The sequence below is a fragment of the Trachypithecus francoisi genome, unplaced genomic scaffold (genome assembly GCF_009764315.1).
Source record: "Trachypithecus francoisi isolate TF-2019V2 unplaced genomic scaffold, Tfra_2.0 Lachesis_group12, whole genome shotgun sequence".
Lineage (NCBI taxonomy): Eukaryota > Metazoa > Chordata > Mammalia > Primates > Cercopithecidae > Trachypithecus > Trachypithecus francoisi.
The window spans coordinates 66,049,805-66,064,357 of record NW_022681457.1 but is presented as its reverse complement, the minus strand read 5'-3'; the positions used below and the strand labels follow the sequence as shown (position 1 = coordinate 66,064,357).

The 14,553-nt window shown below is 42.1% G+C and overlaps 1 protein-coding gene across 2 annotated transcripts in view; it reads right to left on the bottom strand.

The window, feature by feature from the left end:
• The window catches only part of ZNF566 (zinc finger protein 566), a 44,450-nt gene that overhangs the window by 24,856 nt on the left and 5,041 nt on the right, over positions 1–14,553 (bottom strand). For both annotated transcript variants that reach the window (XM_033225944.1, XM_033225946.1), the window contains exons 2-3: positions 3,395–3,462; positions 195–321 (exon numbers count right to left, since the gene is read on the bottom strand). In XM_033225944.1, the coding sequence (XP_033081835.1) occupies positions 195–321; positions 3,395–3,403 (136 nt within the window). In that variant the 5' untranslated portion in view covers positions 3,404–3,462. The remainder of the gene's footprint in view (positions 1–194; positions 322–3,394; positions 3,463–14,553) is intronic.

The following is a 14,553-nucleotide window of genomic DNA, read 5'->3' as shown; positions in this document are numbered from 1 at the left end:
ATAATGGAAGATGTCAAACATCCCCCAAAACTCAATGCAGCTTCCTTTTTCTAACTCTACCATATTCAGAACATTCCTGTGAGAACAGGATGTCAAAATTCGACTGGTTTTTGAAAGCCAGGTGAGCACTTCACATTGGAGGAAGTAGGCCTTCCAAGGGCAGAATCTAAATTACTATGGACAGATGTCCTTACCCATTGAAACCAGGTTGCTGTAATTCTCCAACATCACATCTCTGTATAAATCTCTCTGATCATCATTCAGGCATTCCCACTCCTCCTGAGAGAAGTCTATGGACACATCACTGAACATCACTGACTCCTGGAACAATAACCACGTATATGACTTGATTAATTTTAAAAATAAGTATTTTTGTGAAGGAAAGAGAGAAGAAAAAGATTAAGGTAGAGGAAGTAAAACATAGTGAGCATATGAATGTCTGGGATGCAGTGGAGGACTGTAATCAAATAAGCACAACTGAATCACTGGGTTTCCATGTCATTCTTTTTCCTCCAAATGAAACTGCCTGAGTCCGGGAGGATACCTCTATTATCCAAACAAGGTTGGGAAAGTACAAAAATTCAGCTAAGAGGGCTTTCCCAATTAAATGAAATTGTATATGCAATGCCTTGCACTATACCTGTCATATAATAAATCAACAATACATTTGATCTTTCTCCCTCTCTTTTCCCAAATAGCTGAAAGTCAAATTTCAGAATAAGGGATAAAGACAAGACATTAAAAGCCTCCAGAGCAAAGAGTAGGTCATATAAAAGGCATCAAAAATTAGAGGGGCAATGGAATTCTCAAGAACACCCCTAAAAGCGAGAAACAATAAGAACAATTCTTCAATATTCTGATGGAGAAAATAAACTCGGACCTAGACTTTCACAAACAAACTATCATTCTGTTTCGAGTGTTGAGAAAAGACATTTGTAGACATCCAAGGACTCAAGAAGAGTTTCTTCGGAAACTTCTAGAGGATATGCTCCACAAAAACGAGGGAGTAAATAAAAAAAGAAGACAACATAGGATTCAGGAAATGGGTAAAGTCTCAGGAAAGCTGTGACTGAGAGAGTACACCAGACCAGATGGGAACAAGGACACAGGAAGTGGGGAAGCAAGTCTCTACATCAAAAGGAACTGATGTGTCTGACCAGAGGGAAAACGTATTGACTGGCCTGTGGCAGTGATGCTGGAGATTCTGGATATAAACACACAAATGACTAAGCAAATGGGGGGGAAAGCAATTAACCCCAGGAAAATGAAGGGTTGTATAGAACAAAACTATGAGCTCTCTTGGCAGAGAATAATATTTGCAGCCATAATAAGGTGTATACTGTTGATTTAACCAAAAACAGTGATATGGTAACAGCGGGAAAAATGAAAGTGTAGTATGGGAATACAATGTTCCCTTTAACTTTGCAATCAATCAAGAGATAATGACTAAAGTGGGTTTATCAAAAAATGGTAGTAAACCAATTTTCAAGAATTGCTTGGAGTGGGACTGGTAATGGGACAAAACCAGAAATGAACTACTTCACTTTGTAGACGTGTGTAAAATTACTTGTAAAAAATTTGTATCTTAGAAAATAAAATTAGCATATAAGACTCTGATCCATTCCTATGCCAGACTATTATATAATAAGAAATGTTCCTTGTTACAACAAATACTATTCAAATTTGTTGTAACATATAATTTGAATAATATTTATTATAAGCCTATAAATGATATCTGTTCTTTTGCCTTTAGAAATTCAGGCTGCAGGTGATCTTTAAAGACCTATAAATAACATTGGCCCAATCTTATTGATAATCACCTACTGCCCAGCTGTAAATTCCCCTTATAACTAAGCTACAGAAAATTGGTGAAGGATGATCCAGTTTCACCACTGGTATGACTGACATCATTGTTTTTGTTTTTCAAACAGGGTCTTCCTCTGTCACCCAGGCTGAAGTGCAGTGGCATGATCACATCACACTGCAGCCATGACTTCCTGGGCTCATGTGATCCTCCCACCTCAGCCTCCCGAGTAGCTGGGACTACAGGCACGCACCAACAGGCCTGGCTAATGTTTGTATTTTTTGTAGAGATGGGGTTTGCCATGTTGCCCAGGCTAGTCACCTGGGTTCAAGCAAACCACCAGCCTCAACCTCCCAAAATGCTGGAATTACAGGTGTGAGTCACCACGTTTGGCCACTGACATCAATTTTTCATGGATGCTTAGTGAGGTGTGAGAGCTTTGTACGAACCACTAGTCACACTCTCAAACATAAAAGGCTCATTAACCAGGAGGCCTTGCCATGTACTAGCACTGAAATCAAACAAAACCACAGCATGTATTTTCTTATTGGAAAACCCAGGTCTACGGAGCTAATGAGGGCTTTTCCCTACAAGATGCCCCTAATTACTTATTTTCATCCCATCAAATCACTGTCCAAGCAAATTAGATTCATATTAATTCAATGTGGGGAACACCCTTCTGTCCTATCAGGATTTTCGGTAGAAGCCTGAGATAGGAGATGCTGAAGGACTTTGTAAACGAGTATGTAAACATTGTTTCAAAGCGGGGGTAACTGGAGAGGAGACTGGGGTTGTTTAGGAGGAAATGCATGTCCTTTTCCTGACAGGGGGCCCTGGAAACCAGTATAAAAAAATTATCCACACCTGATCTGGGTCAGACCATTTTTACATTACATAATTCTTAATCTCTTTATGGAAAGAAATAAGTATTCTTGATGACATTGATAGGGGATTTTCTGATGGACATTTATCTAAACTAAAACTTCTTCAGAGAAATCTGTTATTCAACCACTTGGCTGACTAATACATAACTGTGAGTTAAGAATATAAATTTTTTGCTGGGCACGGTGGCTCATGTCTGTAATCCCAGCTCTTTGAGAGGCTGAGGCAGGTGGATCGCTTGAGGTCAGGAGTTCGAGGCCAGCCTGGACAACATGGCAAAACCTCATCTCTACCAAAAATACAAAAATTAGCTGGGTGTGGTGGTGGGCGCCTGTAATCCCAGCTACTCAGGAGGCTGAAGTAAGAGAATCACTTGAACCTGGAAAGCAGAGGTTGCAGTGAGCCGAGATTGTGCCACTGTACTCCAGCCTAGAAGACAGAGCGAGACTCCACCTCAAATTAAAAAAAAAAGGGGGGGGGGAGTGTAAAGTTTCTAAGAATGATTATCTAATCAATTCTTTTTTTTCTATGAATTGGCCTGTTAGAGATCCTTTCCTTTACAGCAAAATTCCGGCATTGCTCATAACCAAACTTTCTGAAAGGTATTGTTTTTCTAACATCAAAAAGCATCATAATGAGGAAAACAAATGTTTACAGGTACTAGAGGTAAAAATCACTCTATCTGAGCAAAAGGAAACAGTATCTCACCTGAGCCATGGCTCTGATATTTGTAGAAAAGGACCTTCTCTTGGCTCTTCTTTTGGAGAAGAGTAGAGCTGGGAGAGGCAAAAGAAGATAGATAAGACCCCACTTTCCTCACAGCTCCTGGCCCAGAATGATCATTTCCCTTCTGTTCATGCTTCAGAAATGCTTGCAGGGTATCAGTGACGAGAATGGGCAAATGCCTCTATCATCCCTAGCTTCAAAGATACCAGACTATAACCGGAACAGGATGGATTAGGGCAACTCAACATGGCTTGGAGAATATATGTTTATATACACACACATACACACATATAAAGATTTTTTTAACTCATATTATATACACTACTTATACACATTGCTATTTTTACTTAATATATCTTGGAATGAGGTCCCAATGAGTATATACTGTGTTACATAACTGGTTTAATAGCTACACTGTAGTCCATTAAATGGATATAACTTAATTTTTTTATTTTCCTTTTAAGACAGAGTCTCCATCTGTCCCCGACGCTGGAGTGCAGTGGGGCAATCTCGGCTCACTGCAACCTCCACGTCCTTCTGCCTCAGCCTCCTGAGTAGCTGGGACTACAGGGGTGTGCCACCAAGCCGGGCTAATTTTGTGTATTTTTAGTAGTGATGGGGTTTCACTGTGTTAGCCAGGATGGTCTCGATCTCCTGACCTTGTGATCCGCCCAACTCCACCTCCCAAAGTGCTGGGATTACAGGCATAAGCCACCGCACCTGGCCATAACTTAATTTATTTAACCAATCTGTGGCCAATCATCATTTAGGCTTTTTCTAGTTTTTCATTGTAACAAACAGTGCTGTAATAAATATTCTTGTGCATGTATCATTTTACTCGTAGATGAATTCTTCACAATTAATTCCTAAAAGTATAATTGCTCAAAGATTATACACATTTTAAGTTTGGACATACCTAGGTCAAACCAGTTTTCAATGTGCTCGGATTGTACAATCACGTTGCAAGTGCTAACAAAAAAACAACTCCTTTGCTTAGTTTGAGAAGACTTTTGGGGTTAATCGGCCTTGACTTAAGAGAATTGAAACCCAGAAAATAAAAAATAATATTACTGAAACCTCAGGAAGATACTAAAATTAAAACAGTAACAATAGGAAGGAATTAAAAAGTATAAAGTAATGTAGAAATGAACTAAACGCACATCACTGATGTTTTAGAATAGCTTTTAGGTGTAAGTGTAGCAATAAACTTGTAACAATTTTATGTATTCTTTTTTTTCTTTTGAGACAGAGTTTTGCTCTGTCGCCCAGGCTGGAGTGCAATGGTGCGATCTCTGCTCACTGCCACCTCCACCTCCTGGGTTCACGCAATGCTCCTGCCTCAGCCTCCTGAGTAGCTGGGATTATAGACGTGTGCCACCGCACCTGGCTAACTTTTGTATTTTTAGTAGAGATGGGGTTTCACCATGTTGGTCAGACTGTTCTCCAACTCCTGGCCTCAAGTGGTCTGCCTGCCTTGGCCTCCCAAAGTGCTGGGATTACAGGTGTGAGCCACCCCACCTGGCCAATTGTATGTTATTCTTTTTTTTTTTTTCTTGTAGACGGAGTCTTGCTCTGTAACCCAAGCTGGAGTGCAGTGGCAGGATCTTAGCTCACTGCAACCTCCACTTCCCGTGTTCCAGGTATTCTCCTGCCTCAGCCTCCTGAGTAGCTGGGATTACAGGCTCCCGCTACCATGTCCGTCTAATTTTTGTATTTTTAATAGAGAGGGGGTTTCACCATGTTGGCCAGGTTGGTCTCAAACTCCTGACCTCAGGTGATCCTCCCACCTGGCCTCCCAAAGTGCTGGGATTACAGGTGTGAGTCACCGCACCCAGCCTTGTGTGTATTATTTATAAACATCTTCACTTTAAGACATTTAAAGTGCCCGAAAGAATAAGTTATACTAAAATACTAAAGGAAGACTACATTGTTTAAGGGGAAGAACTGAAGTAGTGCTCGATATTTAAATGTTTACGAAAACTCTGGTGTTTTGCTTATTAGCTACAAGAACTTAAGAAACTTAAAATTATACAAACTATAAAGAGCACTATTATTCTCTATGCACCAAGCTTCTTGATCATTAAACAATTCATCAATTATTTCATGTAAAACTGACCACTCAGAAAGTAGCACCATGTTGTCAATTACCTAACGGTTTCCTCTACTCACAGGCACTCACTCACTGCATTTCCCCAGATGAATACCAAAGGAATACAAGTGTCTCTTCTTTAAAACCTAAATGCACCCTTTGATATTATTATTATTACTGCTACATGTTAAGCTCTTAGTATTCTTTTATCAACCAAATAGCCTATGATATATAACAGCCAGGAATTGTGCTAGATACTAAAGAGTCAAAAATTATCCAGAAAGATCTGGAAACAGAGTTCCTTCTTCTATAGTGCTCACTTTAAGCCCCCCTTTCTGGTCTCTCCTCCTGGCCTTCCTCGGGTTAAAGGGATGTCTTCAAATGCTGTACCTTCCAAGCAAGATGGCATGAAACATTCCCACTTCAACAGCTCCACACCATGCTTGTTGCATTCTCAACACTCCTCATCTTTGCCCCGAGGGCAGCCTACCAGGCTGAATTTTTGCATCGGGGTATCTGCTCCTCTCTTTTAAATTCAGCCCTCATTAATGTAAAAAAAAAAAAAAAAAAAGTCTTACGAAATGAGAAAGAAAACTTCCTCAACTTGATGAGTAGCATCTACAAAATACCTACTGTTGGGAAAGACAGTCACCGTGGGTCTCTCACATTCTTAGGCATCTTGCTGGGTATGCCTAGAATGCAAGATTCTAACTACTCATTTCCCAGGGTTATTTATGCAGCTGATAACCTTGAGAGATGAGATAAGAGCACAAACAGCAGGCTTGCTTACTGCTGACTATAAAAGCAATGGATTATCCAGGCTCAGTGTTCCTCAGTGGCTATGCCCGTGCACTGCATGAATAGCATCCATGTAGACCCTCACGCTGTCCCCATGGGAGCTGAGAGAAAGAGGAACTGATGAACACTGATGCCTATGCTGCTTGCTGTGCCATGAGTAATAAAGTCTTTGTCTCTGATCCAGGAGTCTCATGTTTCTGCCAGCATTCATGAAACTAACAGGCTAATGTATTAGCTTGTATGTAGGAAAATATCAAATCCTAGAGTTAATATTACACCTAATGTTGAAACACTGAAAAATGTCCCCCTGAATCCAGGAAAAAAAGAATAATGTGTATTATCATCATTTCTTTTTAACAATGTACTAAAGGGCTTGGTCAGTACAATAGGGCACGATGAAGAAATAAAAGGTACAAAGATTGGTAGGAAAGAAATAAAACTATCATTATTCACAGATGATAAGTTGCAGACATAGAAAATCCTAAATAATCAATAAACTCTTAAAATTAGCAAGTGAATTAAATAACATGGTCTCATATAGGGCCAATAGACAAAAATCAATTGCATTTCTAGTAATGAGTAATTGGAAATTTTTTAAAAATGTAAATACTATTCACAGTTTCGATAGTAAACATGAAATACCCAGGTATAAAGCTAGCAAAAAATGTTGCTAACAACCACAACAAATTGGTAAGAGAAATTAAGGATCTTAACAAATGTAGACATATACCATATGTACTATAGACTGAATATTGATGTCAATTCTCCCAAAATGAACACAGTTTTTGTTTTTGTTTTTGAGATAGGGTCTTGCTTTGTCATCTAGGCCGGAGTGCCGTGGCACAATCAAAGCTTGCTGTAGCCTCAACCTGAGGGGCTCAAGCGATTCTCCCACCCCAGGCTGCTGAGAAACTAGGAGTAGAAGCACACCATCAAGTCCAGCTACGTGTTTGGGGTTTTGTTTCTTTGTTTGTGTGTTTGCTTGGTTTTAGTTTTTGTTTTTTTGTAGAGACAGGGTCTCACAATGTTGCCCAGGCTTGTCTTAAACTCCTGGGCTCAAGCAATCCTCCAGCCTTGGCCTCCCAAAGTGCTGGGATTACAGGTGTCAGCCACTGCATCGGGCCCCAAAGTGAACACATAGATTTGTAAACAAAACCCCAGCAAGGCTTTGGGGGGTATAAGGTAAAAATTAGCAAGTTGATTCTAACATTTATTTGGAAATTGGAAGAGCTTATAATAGCCAAGATAGTTTGGAAAAGAAAAAAAGTAGGAGGACTAAAACTACAGCTTTCAAGACAGCAATCCATAGAAAAAAAAATACTAAAACCAAACAGAATATAGAGTCCAGAAAGAGAGCCACATAGCCACATGTATATACTGTCACCTGATTTATGAGAAAGACTCCATACAACCAACCTTCCTTCCCTCCCTCTTTCCCTCCCTCCCTCCTTCCTTCCTTTCTTCCTTGTCTCACTCTGTCACAGAGGCTGGAGTGCAGTGGCACAATCTTGGTTTACTGCAATCTCTGCCTCCCAGGTTCAAGCGATTCTCCCGCCTCAGCCTCTGGAGTAGGTGAGATTACCACCACGCCCAGCTAATTTTTGTATTTTTAGTGGAGACAGGGTTTCAATATGTCGGCAAGGCTGGTCTCAAATTCCTGACCTCAGGTGATCTGCCTGCCTCGGCCTCCCAAAGTGCTGGGATTACAGGCATGAGCCACCTCGCCCAGCCTCCATGCAATTTAGATGCGCAAGGACAGTCTTTTCAATAAACAGTGCCAGAACAACTAGGCGCCCAACTAGAAAAAAAAAATTAACCTTTACCCCATATGCAAGAATTAATTCAATAGGGATCACAGATTTAAGTGTGAATGTGAATGTTTAAAAGTTTCTGGGCCAGGCATGCTGGCTCACGCCTGTAATCCCAGCACTTTGGGAGGCCAAGGCCCACTGAGGCGGGCGGATGACCTGAGGTCAGGAGTTCAAGACCAGCCTGGAAAACATGTTGAAACCCCGTCTCTACTAAAAATACAAAAAAAATTAGCCGGGCGTGGTGGCAGATGCTTGTAATCCAGCTACTCAGGAGGCTGAGGCAGCAAAATCGCTTGAACCCAGGAGGTAGAGGTTGCAGTGAGCTGAGATCACACCACTGAACTCCAGCCTGGGCAACAAGAGTGAGACTTCATCTCAAAAAAAAAAAAAAAAAAAAAAAAAAGCTTCTAAAAGAAAACATAGGCCGGGCGCGGTGGCTCAAGCCTGTAATCCCAGCACTTTGGAAGGCCGAGACGGGCGGATCACGAGGTCAGGAGATCGAGATCATTCTGGCTAACATGGTGAAACCTCGTCTCAACTAGAAAAAAAAATTAACCTTTACCCCATATGCAAGAATTAATTCAATAGGGATCACAGATTTAAGTGTGAATGTGAATGTTTAAAAGTTTCTGGGCCAGGCATGCTGGCTCACGCCTGTAATCCCAGCACTTTGGGAGGCCAAGGCCCACTGAGGCGGGCGGATGACCTGAGGTCAGGAGTTCAAGACCAGCCTGGAAAACATGTTGAAACCCCGTCTCTACTAAAAATACAAAAAAAATTAGCCGGGCGTGGTGGCAGATGCTTGTAATCCCAGCTACTCAGGAGGCTGAGGCAGCAAAATCGCTTGAACCCAGGAGGTAGAGGTTGCAGTGAGCTGAGATCACACCACTGAACTCCAGCCTGGGCAACAAGAGTGAGACTTCATCTCAAAAAAAAAAAAAAAAAAAAAAAAAAGCTTCTAAAAGAAAACATAGGCCGGGCGCGGTGGCTCAAGCCTGTAATCCCAGCACTTTGGAAGGCCGAGACGGGCGGATCACGAGGTCAGGAGATCGAGATCATTCTGGCTAACATGGTGAAACCTCGTCTCTACTAAAAAAAAAAAAATACAAAAATCTAGCCGGGCGAGGTGGCGGGCGCCTGTAGTCCCAGCTACTGCGGAGGCTGAGGCAGGAGAATGGCGTAAACCCGGGAGGCGGAGCTTGCAGTGAGTTGAGATCCGGCCATTGCACTCCAGCCCGGCGACAGAGCGAGACTCTGTCTCAAAAAAAAAAAAAAAAAAAAAAAAAGCTTCTAAAAGAAAACACAGGAGGCTATCTTCAACACCTTGAGGGGAGTGGGAATACAAAAAAAAAACAAACAAACAAACCGCTAGTCATAAAAGACAAAGCACTAAATAAAAATCTGCTACAAAAAAGGGGAAAGACGTAAACAGGCAATCTTTAAAAAGACTCTGAAATGTTCAAACACACTCATAATGAGAGAAATTAGAAAACAACACTGAGGGCTCGGCACAGTGGCTCACACCTGTAATCTCAGCACTTTCCCAGGCCGAGTCGGATGCATCACCTGAGGTCAGGAACTCGGGACCAGCCTGGCCAACATGGTAGAACCCCATCTCTACTAAAAATACAAAAATTAGCTGGGCGTGGTGGCAATCACCTGTAATCCCAGCTACTCGGGAGGCTGAGGCAGGAGAATCAACGCAGGAGGTGGAGATTGCAGTGAGCTGAGATCACACCACTGCACTCTAGCCTGGGCAACAGAGCCAGACTCTGTCTAAAAAAAAAAGAAAAAGAAAAACAAAGAAAATGAAACTGAGGTACTATTTCTCATCTATTAGACTAGACTGGTGAAAACTAAAAAGCATGACAACGGCCGGGCTCGTGGCTCAAGCCTGTAATCCCAGCACTTTGGGAGGCCGAGACGGGCGGATCACGAGGTCAGGAGATCGAGACCATCCTGGCTAACACGGTGAAACCCCGTCTCTACCAAAAAAAAAAATACAAAAAACTAGCCGGGCGAGGTGGCGGGCGCCTGTAGTCCCAGCTACTCCGGAGGCTGAGGCAGGAGAATGGCGTGAACCCGGGAGGCGGAGCTTGCAGTGAGCTGAGATCCGGCCACTGCACTCCAGCCCGGGCGACAGGGCAAGACTCCGTCTCAAAAAAAAAAAAAAAAAAAAAAAAGCATGACAACATATTCTGTTAGGTGAGCTGTGAAGGGAAACAGACATGCTCATACATAGCAAGTAGGAATAAAAACTGGTACAACAGTTGTAGAGGGGAATTTTGCAATACTTCACAAAACTAACTTACCTTTTGACCCAGCAATACTGCTTCTAGGAATCTACCCTAAAGATACTCCTCCAGCAATAGAAAAACACATATATACAAGGTTATTGCAGCACTGTTTCTTTTTTTTTTTTTTTTTTTTGAGACGGAGTCTCGCTCTCCCACCCAGGCTGGAGTGCAGTGGCCGGATGTCAGCTCACTGCAAGCTCCGCCTCCCGGGTTTACGCCATTCTCCTGCCTCAGCCTCCCGAGTAGCTGGGACCACAGGCGCCCGCCTCGTCGCCCGGCTAGTTTTTTTTGTATTTTTAAGTAGAGACAGGGTTTCACCGTATTAGCCAGGATGGTCTCGATCTTCTGACCTCGTGATCCGCCCGTCTCGGCCTCCCAAAGTGCTGGGATTACAGGCTTGAGCCACCGCGCCCGGCCTGCAGCACCGTTACTAGTAACAAAATATTATAAATGACTTAAATATCCATACATAGGAAAGTAGTTCAATAAACTATGATAAATCCACAGGCTGCAGTATTATGCAACAATTAAAAAAGAATTATGAATATCTCTTTAACTGCCCGAGTGTTATCCAGAATGTATCATTAAGAGAAAGAAATAATGTACAAAAGAGTGCCTAGAGAATGCTATCTTTAATGTAAAAAGAATGCAGGTAACTCTTCATTTGTGCAAAAGAAATACAGCAAGGATAAAGCAGAAACAAATGAAGTTGAATACGTACAAGGAGTCTGTGGGAACTAAGTTAATTTTTATTTTATTTTATTTTTTGAGATGGAGTCTTGCTCTGTCTCCCAGTCTGGAGTGCAGTGGCATGATCTCGGCTCACTGTAAGCTCCGCCTCCCGGGTTCACGCCATTCTCCTGCCTCAGCCTCCCGAGTAGCTGGGACTACAGGCGCCCACCACCACACCCGGCTAATTTTTTGCATTTTGGTAGAGACAGGGTTTCACCATGTTAGCCAGGATGGTCTCGATCTCCTGATCTCGTGATCCGCCCGCCTTGGTCTCCCAAAGTGCTGGGATTACAGGCGTGAGCCACCATGCCCCGCGAATGTTTTCACATTCAAAATAGTGTAGCCTGCTACAATCAACCAGGATGTGGGGGAACCCAAATGCAACGAATGATCTTTAAATGTAAGAAAAATGAGTAGCAAAACCACACTGAAAAAAGTGGCAAAGAAAATAACTAAATTGAGTAACTTTGGAAGATCTTTTTTACTATATACTGTAAGCTTAAAGAAAAGAGCTACACAGAGATTCTCTACTGTAGTTAGTAAATTTGTTTTTTACACAGGTCCAGGTTAGCAACTCTGAACTAATCTGCATGTATTCTAGGATAGAGCTAGTTATTGATTCTGAGAAGCAGGTTTCTCTCTGTTGGAAAATGAAGTAACAAGGAAATAGCTAAATTTGATGGGAGACATTTCTCCACGGGTCTTGCATGTTTCTGCGTATCTTGCAAGCAGAGGTACTAAGTGCTTTTGTTCTGCACTATTTTGCCAAGTTGTTTATACAGTGAACAGCCTTGGAAGACAGAGTCCATCTCCTTCTACAGCAAAGGGTAGGCATTCTAACTACCCATTATAAAAAATTCAGGTTTATGGCCGGGCGCGGTGGCTCAAGCCTGTTATCCCAGCACTTTGGGAGGCCGAGACGGGCGGATCACGAGCTCAGGAGATCGAGACCATCCTGGCTAACACGGTGAAACCCCGTCTCTACTAAAAAATACAAAAAACTAGCCGGGCGAGGTGGCGGGCGCCTGCAGTCCCAGCTACTTGGGAGGCTGAGGCAGGAGAATGGCGTAAACCCGGGAGGCGGAGCTTGCAGTCAGCTGAGATCCGGCCACTGCAGTCCAGCCTGGGCGACAGAGCGAGATTCCATCTCAAAAAAAAAAAAAAAAAAAAAATTCAGGTTTCCTAGGGTCAAGGGAACACACAGATACCTGTGTATTTTGCATAATCCTGGGTGTATGACTGAATCAGTGCCAGGAGAATGTAGATATTCTGAAGATTGCCATGAGCAACAAAGCATCCTTTGTCTCTGACTCAGAAGTCTAATGCCTTCTGAACGTATCTGTGATACTGACAAGCTAACTTACTAGCTTACAACTAGGGTAAAATCTCAGATATTTCATAGTTCTTGGGGAAAAAAAATCCTGTGGTACTGGAATAGAACTGAACATATGAGTGTAAACTGGTGTGTTTTTAACATATAAAAAAATAGACATAAACGTGTGTATAGGCATTTGTGTATTTTCTCACTGTCTCCACTGACCAGAACCAGAGCAAAGACACACCAGTAGTAATAAGCACACCAAGTGCCCAGATCTTGGTTTATAAATTCATTCTCCAATACAAAAAACTAACACTGCTTGGAGAAATTGCTGAGCCCAGAGATGGAAGAGGGAAGATACAAGATGAGCCTGGAACATCTTATGGTGCCAGAAAGCCGGGTCCGGGGAAGCTTTAAAAAAATGATCACACATTGGAAAGGACACAAGAGCCAACTTAAGGAGCTTCTGATGGCCAAATCTGGGAAATTTTCAACAGCAAAATAAATAAATAATAATCATAGAGAATAGAATAAAATAAATGTCCATGAATCCATAGGTAGATAATTGAATAAACAGATGAGGATAAAAGAAAAACTTCAGCTGAATTAAATGTAAAGGAGTTTCATTGGGCAATGAACGATTCGCAAATCAGGCAACCTCCAGAATCACGGCAGATTCAGAGGCACTCCAGGGATGCCTTGTGGTCAGAACACATTTATAAACAAAAAGAAAGGGAAGTGACATATAAAAATCAGAAGTGAGGTGGACAAACAGCTCAACTGGTTACAAGTTGGTGTTTGCCTTTTTTTTTTTCCTTGAGATGGATTTTCCCTCTTGTTGCGCAAGCTGGAGTGCAATGGAGTGATCTCGACTCACTGCAATTCTCCTGTGTCAGCCTCCTGAGTAGCTAGGATTACAGGCACACTCCACCACACCTGGCTAATATTTTGTATTTTCAGTAGAAATGGGATTCCACCATTTTGGTCAGGCTGGTCTCCAACTCCTGACCTCAGGTGATCCGCCTGCCTCGGCCTCCCAAAGTGCTGGGATTACAGGCGTGAGTTACTGTGCCCGGACGGTGTTTGCCTTATTTAACACAGTTTGAACACTCAGCAGTGTATGAGTGGTTGAAGTATTGCTGCTGGGATTGGTCAAGACTCAGCTTGTTACAGGCACATACTATTGTTACAGGCACACAAGTTAGGTTTCCAATTCTGTCTACCTATTAGGATACAGTTCATCCGTAAGGACTCAGATATAGAAATACAAAGTCCTTCTCAGGCCATATTTAGTTCACTTTAACAGGAGGAAGAAGAGACAGCTCTTCCTTATAGTAGAATTTAAATTATCAAAGTGGAAGAAATGATAGAAGGAGAAAATCACCACTAGGCAAACATCACAGTAATAATTGTTACAGGTAAAAATTATCAATGAATGTTAAAATCAATGGGTGAGAAAGCATGATGAGAAATCGGATTTTTGCATAGTTTCAAATTATTTCCCCACAAGATACTTATTAAATAAAGTGGGAAAAATAGTAATTTTACAGAGGAGAAATCTGGCAAACAACATTGCTACCAAGTTTTCAAAGTTAACATTGTCAATGAGATATACTAATATATATATCTCCTGATGTGACACACTGAGAAGAGTTTAACGTCATTTCTGTGATCTTCTTGCCAAAACTGCACGGTCTAAATCTAACCATAAGGAAACATCAGGCAAACCCAAATTGAAAGATATTCTACAGGCCGGATGTGGCAATCCCAGCACTTTGGGAGTCTAAAGCAGGAGGATAGCTTGAAACCAGGAGTTCAAGACCAGCCTCGGCAATATAGCAACATGTTATCTCTACAAAAAAAAAGAAAAGAAAAGAAAAGAAATAGCCAGGAGTGGTGGTGTACACCTATAGTTCCAGCTACTCAGGGGCTGAGGTGGAAGAATTGCTTGAGCCCTAAAGGTTAAGGCTGCAGTGAGCCATGATCATGCCACTGCATTCGCATTCGCATTCCAGCTTGGATGATGGAGGAAGACCTTGTCTATTAAAAAAAAAGTGGCCAGGACTGGGTGCGGTGGCTCACACGTGTAGTCCCAC